The 14257-nt window shown below is 49.1% G+C and overlaps 1 protein-coding gene across 3 annotated transcripts in view; it reads right to left on the bottom strand.

Moving 5' to 3' along the window:
- Zn72D (Zinc-finger protein 72D) overlaps positions 1 to 14257 on the bottom strand; it is a 58451-nt gene that overhangs the window by 29216 nt on the left and 14978 nt on the right. For all 3 annotated transcript variants that reach the window (XM_084593182.1, XM_084593180.1, XM_084593183.1), the window contains one exon: positions 14077 to 14213. In XM_084593182.1, the coding sequence (XP_084449308.1) occupies positions 14077 to 14213 (137 nt within the window). The remainder of the gene's footprint in view (positions 1 to 14076; positions 14214 to 14257) is intronic.

Raw genomic sequence — 14257 nt, 5'->3', positions numbered from 1 at the left:
TGGGTACCGAAGACAACATAACCTTCTCAGCAAATTTTCTTTTGTGGTCACTGCATTTACCTTGGTTTCATGAGACTCGCAGGATTCCCTTTCTAGAAAAAAAATTTTCAAAGCAATAGCAAGAACAGGACCAGAGATATTGATCTTTAAAAAATGCAACACTACCAAAATTGGGGGATTGTCGGAAGCACTCAAGCCTCACGGCATTTAATCAGGAAGGGCAACCCCAAAGACCTCATGCTATTAAAATGCACCAGGAGCATAGTCGGGGTGCATGCTGTCGCGGTGTTTTCTTTTTTCTGTTTTAGCAACGCCAAGCGAAGCCGCCCGCTTCTTTGCAGAACGTGCGCTACGGCGCAAGTCCTTTTCTTCAGCTCTCCTGGACCCAGTTGCTGTCACATTTGTACTGCATTCTTGCAGAATTGCTGCTGCTGTATGCTTGCAGCCGGCATTGAAGCGCAGCACAGCTTCTGCTGTGGCTGCTTCCACAGCAAACAGTGATGAGTGCCGCTCTTTGTGGATCAAGGTCCAGATGACCGAGTGGAAGCTTTCGTTCGAGTTCTGGGTCTTCCCCCGAATGCACCTCTGCAGCAGGCTCTTCTCTGATAAACGACTATAAACAGGCAAAAGAGCATCAGCCACATCTCTTGGCAGACTGTAATTGTGCTTTGGTGCAGGCTCCTCTTTTGCCTTTGCAGCGTTGTGGCGGCACCATGACTTATCACCGGTAGGACACAAACTGTGTTTGGGGCAGTCATCAGTAGATGTGATGTGGTAATATGTCGCCATCACAGCTCGCTGCATGGCATCCACATCACCTACATTTGATTGAAGCGCTCGGCCATAATATATTGCCAGCTTGTCAACTAGATCAGCTGTCAGCCTTCCTCTGCCGCCAAGACTTTGCTTCCCTGCACCCTTGTGTCTCTGCAAGAGGTTGCGCAAAGCTGCTCCCATACGCTTGTGCACGTGATTTATGCAGTCCTCTTTGACTATTTCAATGTAGCCATAGATTGCAGCATCTTTAAGAGCACTGAACGTGCGACTGTCCCCATCGCATAGCATGGTTGTGTAGCGCATGTTGTGGCGCTGCAGAGATCTTTCAAACAGAATTTTGCCAGCCTCTACCTCTATTTGACCAGCCTTGGAGTTGGTGTTTTTTTGGCACTGGTGGCGTGATTTCCAAAGTTCGTAGCCGTCAGTGTTTGGCTTAGGACCAATTTCGCAGCCCAGACAAAAGTTTGACAACACCACATAATCAAGCACGTAACCAGTGAAGAGTTCCACCACGGCACCGACGCCTATATGTGATGAGTGTCCGCGCGTCATCCATGTGCCGTCGTAGCACACGGCAATGTTCCCCCTATGCCCAAAACACAAGTCATCGTAGACCTTCGCCACTGCCTGCGCGGCTTGTGCCATAGCGGTCGTGGCGGCTCGGGTAGCAGCGGGTTGCAGTGTGTTCTTCAGATGCCGTTGAAACGTCTTGTTGTGCATCCCACGCCGCGACAATCCCATCGCCGAAAAGATATCGTTCATTGCTGTCTGGCCGTTACCGGTCGACAGCATTGCTCGACTAGCCAGAATATTCAGCTCAAAAGGATTGCACCTTTTCTCGCCGTCAATCCTCCGCGAGTTCCACTCGGCCGCAATCTCACCGCAGTTGTCGCACAGCACGATCAGTTTTACGGCGAGGCCATAGCTCCGGTCGCTGGTAATTAAACGCACGCATCCACGACACGTTTTGCACCGCACGGCATCCAGAAGGATATTCACAATGCTGAGGTCAATTACCGCATAGGAGGCCGTTCCGTCCGCATCTGACTCTGCGGACGCACCACTTGCATCGGCGAACAGCGCGGTCTTTCGTGCCGTCGCCGGCGTCGATACCAGTCTATCAAGCGTAGCCTGCTCACGGGCACTCACTTGAGTTACGTCACTGTTAGTGACAGGCGCGGTATCAATACGTACACGACTGCAGTCGGCACGAAGAACGGCGCCGTTGTCCAGCGGAATCGGAGAAGCGTCGCCGCCCGCAACGTGATCGTCACACAATCCCGCAGCACTGGCACTTGCTTCTTGCACAGTATGCAACGAAGTCGCATTCTTAACGCGTTTCTTTGGTTGCTTTCGCCCGTACTTGTGCAAAGAGCGGTACTTCTTCGCGCCTGGCATGACTCTCGCGTTGCACTAGCGTGGTCGGCAGAAAGACAAAATGGCGTCTCTGGGAGTCCGCATTTCAGGGCTAGCTTGCCGAAACCAACCAAACGACGCCATTTTGATCACGTGCCTTAACCGGCCAATAGTAGCGCGCGCTGCATGCTATCTTTTTGTTTGTTTTTTATGGAGAAGGCGGAGCGCACAGGGTTGCTTTCCGAAAGAAAAAATAAGCCGAAAGCGCGCACTTTCGAACGAGACCAAAATCGCCGCGGTGGAGCGCGTAGTTCTCATGCGCCGGGCGATCGAAATTGGGTGTCGTTTGTCCACAATTTAAAGGGCAGTGGGTGTGGTACTGCATTTTTTAATCGCTATAACTTCATAAATACGCGGGGTATAAGGATGAAAATTTGCGTGCAGATGCGGAATGGTGCGAGGAATACGAAAATGAAAAAATTGAAAATCCGATTTTCAGGCCGATTTTCGGTGCCAAAGAGCCGTGTCCCCCCTTCCGGCATCTCGATAGCAAGGCGAGGGAAAAAAAAAAAAAAAAAAAAAAAACGATCGGCACAAAACGGTGTGTCGAGAAATGAGAGCGCAAACACAGACGCACACGAAGAAGCAGCCACGATGGCGAACGCAAAAAAAAGAAAAAAAAATGATGCGCTGGTCACGCTAGCCAATAGGCACCGTGCAGAAACCCAGCGGGCAGCACTCACGGCAAACAGGCAGCGCCACGAGTGAGCGCCGGAACAGTTTGATAGGGAAAAGGCAGGACAAAAAACAAAGGAGGTGGGAGGGTGGGGGCGTAAAAAACACGGTAAAAATGTAGAAAAATACACAAAAACATTTGTGGCAAACGAACGCCCCTCCTCCCAAATGTGGTACAGCTTCACAAAGGCCAACTCGAACGCCCAAAGCTGGGGTGGGTGAGAAAAAAAAAAAAAAAAAAAAAAAAAAGAAGCTGCGGGGAATCGAGCGGCTGAGAATGGTGGAACGAGTATGGGAGAAGAATAGGAATGAATGAAGCTGTAGTCGAAGAAGAGAAAAAAGCCTTAAAAAAAAGGGACAAGCCTGAAAGCTCGAGAACGTGATTACCGGGGCCTGAAGATGCCACAGGCACTTACATTACGCACATGGATTTTGAAGAGCTTAAGCTGTTTTCTGGTGAGGCGGTTGCCACTTTTCTTGACGATAAAGGAAAGGATGGCAGATGGCACGCAGTCGCTGATACAGCGACACAGCTATGAGAACGGAAACTGCCTTACAGCACCGCACAAATGATCTACCGTTTCTAATACACATTCACGTCTTCCTCTCTATCACATGTCAGAATTGTAGCATGCTTAATTTTCTTTTTCGTTGAAAGAACGTCCTGCCTCATCCAGACTTGAATGCTAGTTTTCTTTCGTTTTTTGTTTTTTTTTAACGATCCTTAATGCCTCTTTAACGGTACTTTGAAGTCCTCTGCCACAAAATTAAGTTTTGACAGGGGAAGGTAACGGGTGGCAGCCAGCCGCTCGACAACTTGTTTGGAGCAGAATGGCATGTAATGAATGCAAGATCTGTTCAGAGTGTCCACGAATAAGTAAAAAAAAAAAAAAAAATTTTCTTTTTACTTATTTTTTATTATAGTCTCGATTGAGCAGTATCGCATGAGAAACAGCTTATCATTCGAGGTTCAGCAACTCAGTAGACATCGAAATGTCATTAACACAACTAAATGAATAAAGCGTAAGGAATGGCACCTCCTGAACCACATCTACAGAGGAGGGCGAAGTGGACAGCGAAGGATGGCGAGGAAAAAAAAAATATCAGGCTGGGGGACGGACAAAGGAAGCCGCCCAAGTGGGGAAGGAAAGTAGCGGCATAAGTGTGGAAGGAAAGGATGTGGAAAGAAGAAAAGGAACGAGTTGAGAGGAGGAAAAAAATAAAAGCAAGCAAGCAAAAAAAAAGTCAAGGCAAATTCGCGAAACTAATGCGCAAGACATAGTAAATGCGCCATTTAAACACGCCATTCCTGTTGATTACTCTCTGCATTATACTGGTGCTTATGCAAGCTATCGTAGACAGGGAAATATAGACCACAGGATAGCATAAATAAAAATTATGCAATGAACAAGTGCATCTACGAGCGCGGTCCACAGGCGCGCACGGCGGTCCCAGTAGCGCTGATGCCTACGAGTTGCCCAATTTCTTTAAATATTTTTTTTTTGTTTTGCAATTGAGAAAGGATGCTAATGCAGGCGACGGTATAGTCTGTTCTCTTTCAAGAAAAATGCTTCGCGGTAAATCTGGACGTGATTGCCAGCTCACTGCTCGTTGGAAGACAGCGATTCGCCTTAGCGTCGCTTCGCTTCGTAAAGCTTATTCGGCGACACGAAAAATATTTTATCAGGCCAGTGAAAATGTGTGCAACAGCAGCAATCCAAGGTCTGCAACCTAGCAATTCATTTGTGACCATAGAATGCCGCGAATCGAAAGAACGAACGGCGAATGCGCCCCACGCACAGCAGATCCGCCGCGTCTCCGCTGCACGGCCGGGCGCACGTCTCCCTACCAAACTGTTCTTCCCACCGCGAGGGGCGCGCGCGTCGCACCGCGAGTTACTCCTGCACAGTGCCTATAGGAGACACGGAACGCGGCGCGTGACAGCCAGAGACCATAAACGGCCCTCGGAAAACCGGCGCTCGCAGCCGTACCGCTTGAGCGATGCCACTTTGAGATAGCGCAAATTGCGCACAAAGAAAGCAGCTTCAAACCAAGCCCAAGATGGCGACGATCGGCCAGTTGGAACGCCCGCGGTGCGCGCGGGTTTCAAACAAATTTTCTCTTCTCGGGGGGCATTTCGCAGCCGCCGTGATGTTTTGAAAACAGATTTATTCGCATTTCCTGACCGACTTCAGCGTTAATTTGAATGCAGGTGCTCGAAAGGTTAAACCTTCAGAGAATGGGTGTTTCTCAAAATCGATTTTTTGACCAATTCCAACTGTTCTAAGACCCGCGCCTCCCCTTAAGTCTCTCAAATGACAATATACAGAGATTCAAGGCCACTCTGCTATGCATGAAGCATGCGAATACACAGCCCATGCGGTACTGGCAACAATCTGGTTAGAGAGCTTGCTTGCTCTCTGTAAAACGGAATATATGTACCCAGTCCACGCGATGGCCCGCGTTTTACAACTAACCTGTGCAGGCCCGGCAAATCCCCCATAGGAATAATGCATTAAAGGGCCACTGTCCAGGGAAGGCCCTTTTAAGGGGGGATGCGGGGATCAGATCGCGAAAATCGCGGAAAAAAATCGATTTTTGAAAAGTGCGCTTTTCGGAATCTACAACATTAGTTCTATGTTGTCCTGAAATATTTCACCAAAAAACAAACTCTAAGTAGTCTAAATAAATATATTTATCGGTGCCGGCATCGAGATATTCTTCCCGAACCGCGAAAAAGCTGCCAAGTTCACAGCATGACTGCTTGACTTTCCCGCCACGGAGCGCCGCCATTTTGGCATCGTTAGAAAGCCCGACTCTTCAGCTTTTTGTCCCAACCCCTCCCTTCCTTCTCCGCCAGCTAGCAAGCGCACAAAAAAGGAATATCCGCAGGACGGCAGCACGAAGCAGCCAATGAATACCGCGCCCCGATTGGCTCTGCGCCGCGACGTGTTGCTAGGCGCCTCCTCATTGGCTGATGCCGCGGCAATAATGGCAGCCAGCGCAAGGAGCGTCTGCTTTGTCCGCCGCTGGAAAGCAATTCTTTTTCTTGCGTTTCGAGTCTTCGACCACGTGCAATGGATCAGCGAACGTTCGAAAAGAAGTTCCGGACAAAGCATGCTTACGGGAAGCGAAAACGCAAGCCTGTTACAGCAAGGAAGAAGCGGCGATCATCAACAGGTGGTTCTACCGAGCCGAGCGTCCATTCGGAATCGGCGGAGTATGCGCCCAACGTGCTACGCGATCTCTCTCCCAATGTGCTGTGCGATCTCATGCCGAGTCGGGCACCAGCCAGCGATTGTGAGAACAACCAAAAACGTGCTGCGCTGTCGAGGCACGGGTGCAATGTTACTTCACCAGCGACGATCGACATGCCAGTGAGCGTCGCCGCACACGTGCGTCTCGCCGTGCACGGACGTGCCACTGCAAGTTCGTCGGGTGAGGCACTAGCCAGCGAAAGTGAGACGGGCCACGATTTCTCGCCGTTGAGCCGTGGGCGCAACGTTAATTCGCCAGTGAGGATCGACACGCCAGTGAATGTCACCGTATGCGAGCGTCCCGGCACAAGCTCGTCGAGCGAAGTGGTCTTGCAACAGTCATCACCGCCTGACTGCACAGTGGAGACACGTTTCCGCGATGTGTTTTTCAACTCCAAAATGTGTCCACAGCCGACAACCGCGAGTGAAAGCAATCCTATGCCATCGACGAGTTACGGTGTTCGTGGGCGCGCGCTCGCTTTCGCGGACGCGCCGGCGGCCGAGCCATCAACGAGTTACGGCTATTGCGGGTGCACGCTCGCCGGTGGCCGATCATCGCAGTGACGAATATTCATCCAGTGAACGTCGCACTATTCAATCTCACCTCAGAACACGATTTGTGTCCGCAGAAACGGCAAAGGTGCAAGCATCGAGTGTTTGCGAATCGCTTCGCGCGGTTTCAGCTACGGAGCGCAAGTTAAGAGGAATTTATGCTTGTGCAAGTAGCAGCCTTGAACTCGCTGATTAGTTCCATGCTTTGCCCAATTTGTCACCAGCCTGGCCTAACAGTGCATCGGGAAACTAAATTAGGGCTAGCTGTGAAGATGGTACTTTCGTGTATTTCCTGTGGTGCCCTCCAATCAGAATGGTCTTCACATAGGCAGAGTGGTTCTAGAGCCTTTGATATCAACATCAGATCAATTCAAGCGATAAAGAGCATTGGTAAAGGACCAACTGCTCTCAATGACTTCTGGGCCACCATGAATGTTTCACATAGAGGATTACACCACAAAACATATGAGGAGCATCTAAAAATAACTTTCAAGCCTGCTGCAGAAGCAGCTGCAAACAACATCTTTGCAGATGCTGTAGAGGCAGTGAGAAAGGTGTACATAGAAATGGAAACTACCTTTTCGAAGAATATTACAGTCGTGTACGATGGCACGTGGCTGACACGTGGCCACAGTTCTCACACTGGCGTAGGCTGTGTAATTGAGTTTCATACAGGGCTTGTGTTAGACTGTGCGGTTCTCTCGAACTTCTGCCTTGGGTGCAGCAGACAGCCAGCTGAAAGTGACCCCACTTATGCTGAGTGGAAGCAACAGCACCAGTGCCAGAAAAACACTGATGTGAATTCTGGACGAATGGAGGTGGAGGCTGCACTGCAGCTGTTCAGGCGCTCTTTGAGCAAGAATATCTCCGGTACACAAACATAGTCTGTGATGTTCCGCACTCTGTGTGACGAAGAAGTTTATGGTTTTGTGCAGCTCTCCAAAGAGGACTGCATAAATCACGTGAAAAAACGGATGGGTGCTGCACTTCGCTCCCTGGTCAGCAAGGCTAAAAAAGGAGAGCCACTAGGTGGAAAGGGGGGCCTGACACAGCAGCTGATGAAAAAACTGACTGACTACTATGGCCTCGCTCTGCGGAACCACTCAGAAGTTGAAGAAATGCAAAGGGCAGTAATGTCGACCTATTATCATGTGACGTCGACGCATGGTGAGCCCCATCATGAGCTGTGTCCCCCTGGCCCCCTCAGCTGGTGCAAACATCGATCAGCAGAGGCAGAAGGACAACCACCACCCCCTCACAAGTACAAGTTATCACCGAAGGTCGCTGAAGCACTTCTGCCAGTGTGTGTACCAGTGCCTCTCAGACCCTCAGTTGCTGGCCCGGTGCAGGGGAGGCAAAACTCAAAATGTGGCTGAGAGCCTCCATTCAGTGATTTGGTCACTATTATCGAAAGACCAGCATGCCTCACTGTTCGCTGTGGAAACAGCAGTGCACGAGGCGATTTTGAAGTACAACTCAGGCAATCTGAGAGCATATTCAAACCTGTGCACAACATTGGGCCTGCGCCCTGGAGCCCTTTCTCTTCAGCGGGCCGCCGAGAAAGACTCAGCGCATTAAGAAGGCGCACAAAGCCCATCTTTTGAAAGGACAAAGGTCTAAGAAATTGCCTGCTGCCAGAGACATGAAATTTTACAGTGCAGGAGCATTTTAGACAGTGTGTGCCAGTTTGGAACTTTCGAGTTTTCTGAAAACTTCGTTTTGAACTTACCACCTTGCTTGTGGAAAGCGCAGCATCGCAATGGGTGCATGGATTTTTATTCCGTTTGTCTTGTTGTAATTGCTGAAATGTGCTTTACATCAAGACAGTCTCAGATTTGCTATTTAGGCTCACCATTTTTTTATTACACAGTAATTAGAGCATGATACCTTCTAAACATAAAGAGAAGAAGTATAATAAGTCATTTAGGAAAAGAGCAGAGAAGTTTAAAAAAATTTAAGGAGAATCCTGACCTAGACCACACTTCTTAGTAACTATTAAGAACATTTACAGACCCATAGCCCATTTTGCTGTCATGCTAGGCTTTCCACGAGCAAGCAACATGTTACCAACATATAAACAATGGTAAAATAAAAACTACTGAAGCTATCATTTTGAAACTTTATACCTTTCTGTTTGATGCTATTTCAAGCCAGCCTGCCAAATTTCATCCCTCTAAGTCAAAAAATAAAAAAGTTTGCTCAGATCCCCTCATCCCCCCTTAAGAAAAGGAGCCCAGTGTTTCGATCAGGTACCGGAAATACCGTAAAAACCCGCGTATAATACGAACCCGAATATAATACGAGGTGAAATTCTGGAGACGCGAAATGGAAAAAAAAAGTTTTTACCGCATATAATACGAGAGAGAAAAAACAAGACATTTATTGAAATCGGACCTCACACTTCAATCACTTTCATCTTCAGCAGCGCTTTCCTCGGAAATTTCTTTGTCGGACAAATCATCCCACAGGTACTCATCTTCTGTGCCATCGAGGGCGTTTGAGATGCCGCACTTCTTAAACGAACGGCGCACAAGCTCCTCTGGGATGCTTGCCCACGCGTCCACAATCCATTTGCACAGCGTGGCTGGCGATGCTCGCTTCAGCCGCCCGGCCGGCGTCACTGCAGGCTCACCTGACCGCATCCATTCCGCGTAGCATCGCTTGACTGCGTCCTTGAAGGGTTTGTTGACATAAACGTCGAGAGGCTGAAGTTGTGAGGTCATCCCACCCGGAATCACAACAAGTTCTGTGCGGCAGTCGCTTAGCAGCCTTTTCACCGAGTCGGCCAAATGGCAACGAAACGCGTCCAGCACGAGGATGGATGGAAAGGACAACAGTGCACCGGGCCGTTTGCACCACACTGACTTCACCCAGTCGAGGACAAGATCCTCGTTCATCCAACCTTTTTCGTGGCATCTCACGATGACATTCTTCGGCAGCTCCTCACCTTTCGGCATTGTCTTGCGCTTGAAGATGACATAGGGCGGGAGCTTGCGGCCGTCTGCCGTGCACGATAGCATGACTGTAACCCGCGTCTTCTCGTTTCCAGTAGACCGGATACAAACTTGTTTAGAGCCTTTCTCATGGACGGTGAGGGGCGATGGCATGTCCAGGTAAACCGGCGTCTGGTCAGCATTGCCTATTTGCCCCAGCTGAAAGTTTTTGGTCTTTCGCAAAGAAATCACGTGGCGCTGAAAAGCCACCAGCAGCTCTTCGAAGGATTCGGGCAGCTTTTGTGAAATCGAGGTTCGCCGGCGTAGCGAGAATCCAGCACGGCACATATAGCGATGTATCCAGTGCTTGCTTGCTTTGAAGGCGGAGCTCGGAATTCCCTTTTCCCTTGCAAGCTCCCTAGCTTTTGCTTGCATAAGCTCTACGCTCACAGCTAGATGCGATGCTCGCTGTTCTCGTACGAACTCCGTCAGAGCGAGTTCAATTTCCGGGAATGCGCCATTCTTTGGCCCGCGAAAGCTTCTTCGCATTCCCTTGCACGCGAAAAGGGCTTCTTTCTGTCGTCGCCATCCGCGGATGCTTCCCTCGGTGACGCCAAACTGCCTCCCGGCCGCACTGTTGCCGATGTTTTCAGCAACTAAAATCACCTTTCTCTTAAAAGCAGCCGAGTACTGTTTCCGAGACCCTGGCATCCTGCTCGTTCACTTAAAGAAAAAAGCGTGCACTTTTTCGCGAACCGTGGTTTGCACGAGAGCACATGCGCTGATGCTGTGCGCACTCGACGACTCAACAACAAAGAGACGACACCTCGACGTCGTGGCCACTGCGGGGTGCGGCCACGTTAGGGCAACGAAGCCAAGCCGTAGCCGCACATCGATAACAAAGCCAAGCCGTAGCCACGCGGCAACAACGAAACCAAAACTTCTCGCAAAACTTTGACATTTTGGTTGGGATCCGCAAATAATACGAGGCGGAAATTTGGAACGCTGAAAGTTGGAAAAAAAACTCGTATTATACGCGGGTTTTTACGGTAGTCTGTGCAAAATTCTACAGCGACACGCGCGCCGCAAAGGATCGAAAATACAATTCAAAGCTCCCTCATGCTCTCCTTTGAGAAGCCAGCTTCACCGCTTCCTGCGCTGGCCTGACGGGCCCCAATAATGACGTACGTACCGCGAACGACGTCCATTGGTCCGTCTCGCTGACTGACGGGAAAAGGATGGGTGTCTACCGCTCGCAGCGCGCTTTTTCCTCGCCACGGCCAGACTGAATCCAGCGGCGCGCGCTCCCTAGACCGTTTCTTTTTTTTTTTTACGCGCTAACGGAGAGCCACGCCCCACCTCCCGCCAAATGCGGAGGAGGAAGGGGAATTTGTATTGCGGAGGCTAGACGACCTCGGGCAGGAGAGTGAAAAACCTTTGCGAGGGAACTGAAGGAGAGAGGCAGGATAGAATCGGGTGATTGCGGTGGCTGTAACTGCGTTATTAGTTACTCTTTTCAAAAACATTTTGCGGCCTTGCGTTCCAGGGGCGAAGTCTCACAGCCACTGGGGAAGAAAATATTTTCGACCGGAGGGTGGACAGTGGGCCTTTAAGGGGAGATCTTGTCTTCCTCTTATTAGAATAAATGCTGTTTCATCACCTTAGCACAAATATAAGAAAGCTGTTGGTGTCATAATGAATAATTAAGGGGGGACACGGGTCTTGAAGGCGGAAAAATCGCCCAAAAATCAATTTTTAGAAAACTGAAGTATTAGAATCTACAACTATTATTCTCTGATTCCACCAAGTTTCTCACCTCTCGTGTCAATATTTGAGGCGTAATATCAATTTATAACAAGTCGGCTGGCTCATTTCAAGCTGATGTTTTCACTAAAATGGCGCATTTTCAAAAAAGTATAGCGTCCGTTCCACGGCCGCGCTCACGGCGATCTTGGTCTCTTTCGAAAGACTGGCTTTTCGCCTTCAAATTTCGCGCTCCTGCGCGTCGTTTCGCTCATAAAAGCCACAGCACACGTTCCTATTCGTTGCTTCGGTGCATGTGACAAAAAGGGACCCTGTGATTGGCCGTTCGCGTCTCGCGTCGTCTGCTGCGCGCGTCAGGGCAGTCGGAGCCGTGCCCTTAGACGCCATCTTGCCTAGTGCTGTCAGCCTCGAACGCCTCGGAGATCTCGCAGCGATGTCTACGCCAACGGGAAAGTTTGCGATGCGTCATAAATACGGCAAAAAAAGGAATAAGTCGTCGATCGGCAATGCTAAGAAAGGTGCTTTGGTGTTGCGAGACGCCGAAAACGAGCAGATTCCTGCGTCCAGTGACCGTGTCGACGAACCTACGGATCAGATAGGCCTAGCGGGCCCGTCAAGCGAGCACACTTCAGACGTCGTCAGCCGCGTTCGTCACGATACAACGCTTCTGACACCTTCCGATCTGGCAAGTGAAAAGAGAAAAGCCGACGCCAAACTGCGGGAGTTGGATTCAACGCCAGCAACGAAACGTAAGACAGACTTTGCCGCCAGCGATGCCGCGATCTGCCCGCTTGATGAGACGAGCTTCGCTGTGATTTGCATCGAGTCGATCAACAGCCTTCTTGTGCAAAGTGTAAAACGTGTGGAGGGAGTGTTAAAATCGGCCGAGGTGATCGCGAATACGGCCTCGCTGTCAAGCTTTTCTTGACATGTGTCAACTGCGGCGACAAGGCATCGGCATGGAGTTCGCCGCGTGTGGACGGAAAGCAAAGTGTAAATCCTTTCGCTGTGAACATTCTGGCTGCGCGCGCGATGCAAAGTACCGGCAACCGGCGGACTGCATTCAACAACATCTTTGCCGCGATGAATATTTCCCATCGTGGACTGCACACGAAAACGTGGCAGAGCTACGTAAAAGAAAAGTTGATGCCTGCCTGACGCCTGCCGCGACGCGTGCAGCCGAGAAAGTGACCGTTGAATGCGCGGAGTCAGTCCGGAAGCTGTACGATGAACTGAACGTTGTCATGCATGCAAGGCATTGCGACCAATTTATGAGCGCCTCTCTGACAAGAAGCTCCTTGAGCAATGTGCAAGGGGAAAAATCCAAAATAATAATGAGAGCCTGCACTCTCTCATATGGGCACTGGCACCAAAAGAAAGGCACGCATCCCTCTTCAGTGTTGAGGCCGCAGTTGCAGAAGCAGTCTTGAAGTTTAATATAGGGTACCAAAGGACCTCGGTAGGAATTTTGAACGAGCTGTGTTTGAATCCTGGCCAGAGAAGTGTGCGGCGTATGGTAGAAAAGGACAAGCTTCGGTCCGTTGCATCTACAAGCAAGCGTGCATCGGCAGAAAATTTGCAGCGTGCTCTGAAAAAGCGCCACAAAGGTGGTAGTGCTCAAAATTACTATGCCCCTGGGGCATATTAACAATGTCTGGTAGTTGACATGTACATATTTTTTACTTTTAGTGATTAAAAATGACTTCCGTTTGTTTTTCTCATTTTCTCAAGATGTGGATTTTGGTCTCCTGTCAAGTTGGTGAATGCGATATCTCAGCACCCATTGCAGATACAGCAATGATTTTTGTTTCAGCATTAAGCCAAATATGTGGAGCACACAATGTTGCAAGCAGATTTCTTAATTATTGCTTTAAAATTTTTTTAAATGGCACTTTTTGTGACCACTGTGTTTCCATGTTACGACTACTAAACTTCAATGTGCAATAAAATAAAAAATAATCATTAAATCAAAAATCTGCTTGCAACATTGTGTTCCTTATTCATTCTAGTATATAGCTATATGCTAATAAGAAGCTTTTGTGAAGTGGTTTTTTTCCTATTGTTTTCACAGCAAGTGCACCATTGTTCTTAATTATATTTTTGGAATCAGCACTAGGAACTGCACACGTGTGCCAAGTTTCATCACTTTAGTTCAAAAATTAAAGAAAATGGCTTTAAGACCAGTGTCCCCCCTTAAGTGCGCCAGCTTAGGAAAGCTAATTTCAAAACTAATAAACCCTTTGTGCATAGAAGGCCAATTGCAGGTTCTTTTGGCAATTGCAATAATTGCAATGAAATGTGACCGCACTGTTAGCACTCATTTTTGCTGCCTGCAGAAAGCCAGCCCTAACCTGTTGCATAAGCTGTTTTCGAGCAAAAACCCCACATCCAAAAACCATGTATTCTGAGAAAATGCAGTTACACATTTCTAAAGAAAAAACTCATGTCCGACACCTCCCGCACCGTTATGGAACCTCAATACGCTGCTTTGATGCATTCAAATGAACTAGTGATAGTTCAAGAACGCTAGCTACTGCAATCAGCCTGAAGTGCCAGAGACCACATAACAAGAACTCGGCAAAACTCTTTGCTCGTTGATGGCAAGTTCCATGATGCTTTGCATTGAAACTGCAAAAACCTACACAAGCTAAGCTAAGCAATACTGATGATGCACGAGAAAGAGCAGCACAACGAAGACCAACCTCATCTCCGCTCTCCACCGATCCTCTTCGCGCTTCCAGAAGTCCTCCTTGAGTTGCCGCCGGAGGCGCTCCTCTTGCAGCTTGCGCTGCCGCAGGCTAGGCTTTATGTCCACAACAAGGTCAGGGTTCACTTTTTTCTGCATAGGAAAAGCACTACTGTCAGAATTCTGACTTATCCAGA

Source organism: Amblyomma maculatum, chromosome 2 (genome assembly GCF_055883805.1).
Source record: "Amblyomma maculatum isolate TAMU_Amacu chromosome 2, ASM5588380v1, whole genome shotgun sequence".
NCBI lineage: Eukaryota > Metazoa > Arthropoda > Arachnida > Ixodida > Ixodidae > Amblyomma > Amblyomma maculatum.
This window is presented reverse-complemented; position numbering and strand designations above follow the sequence as displayed.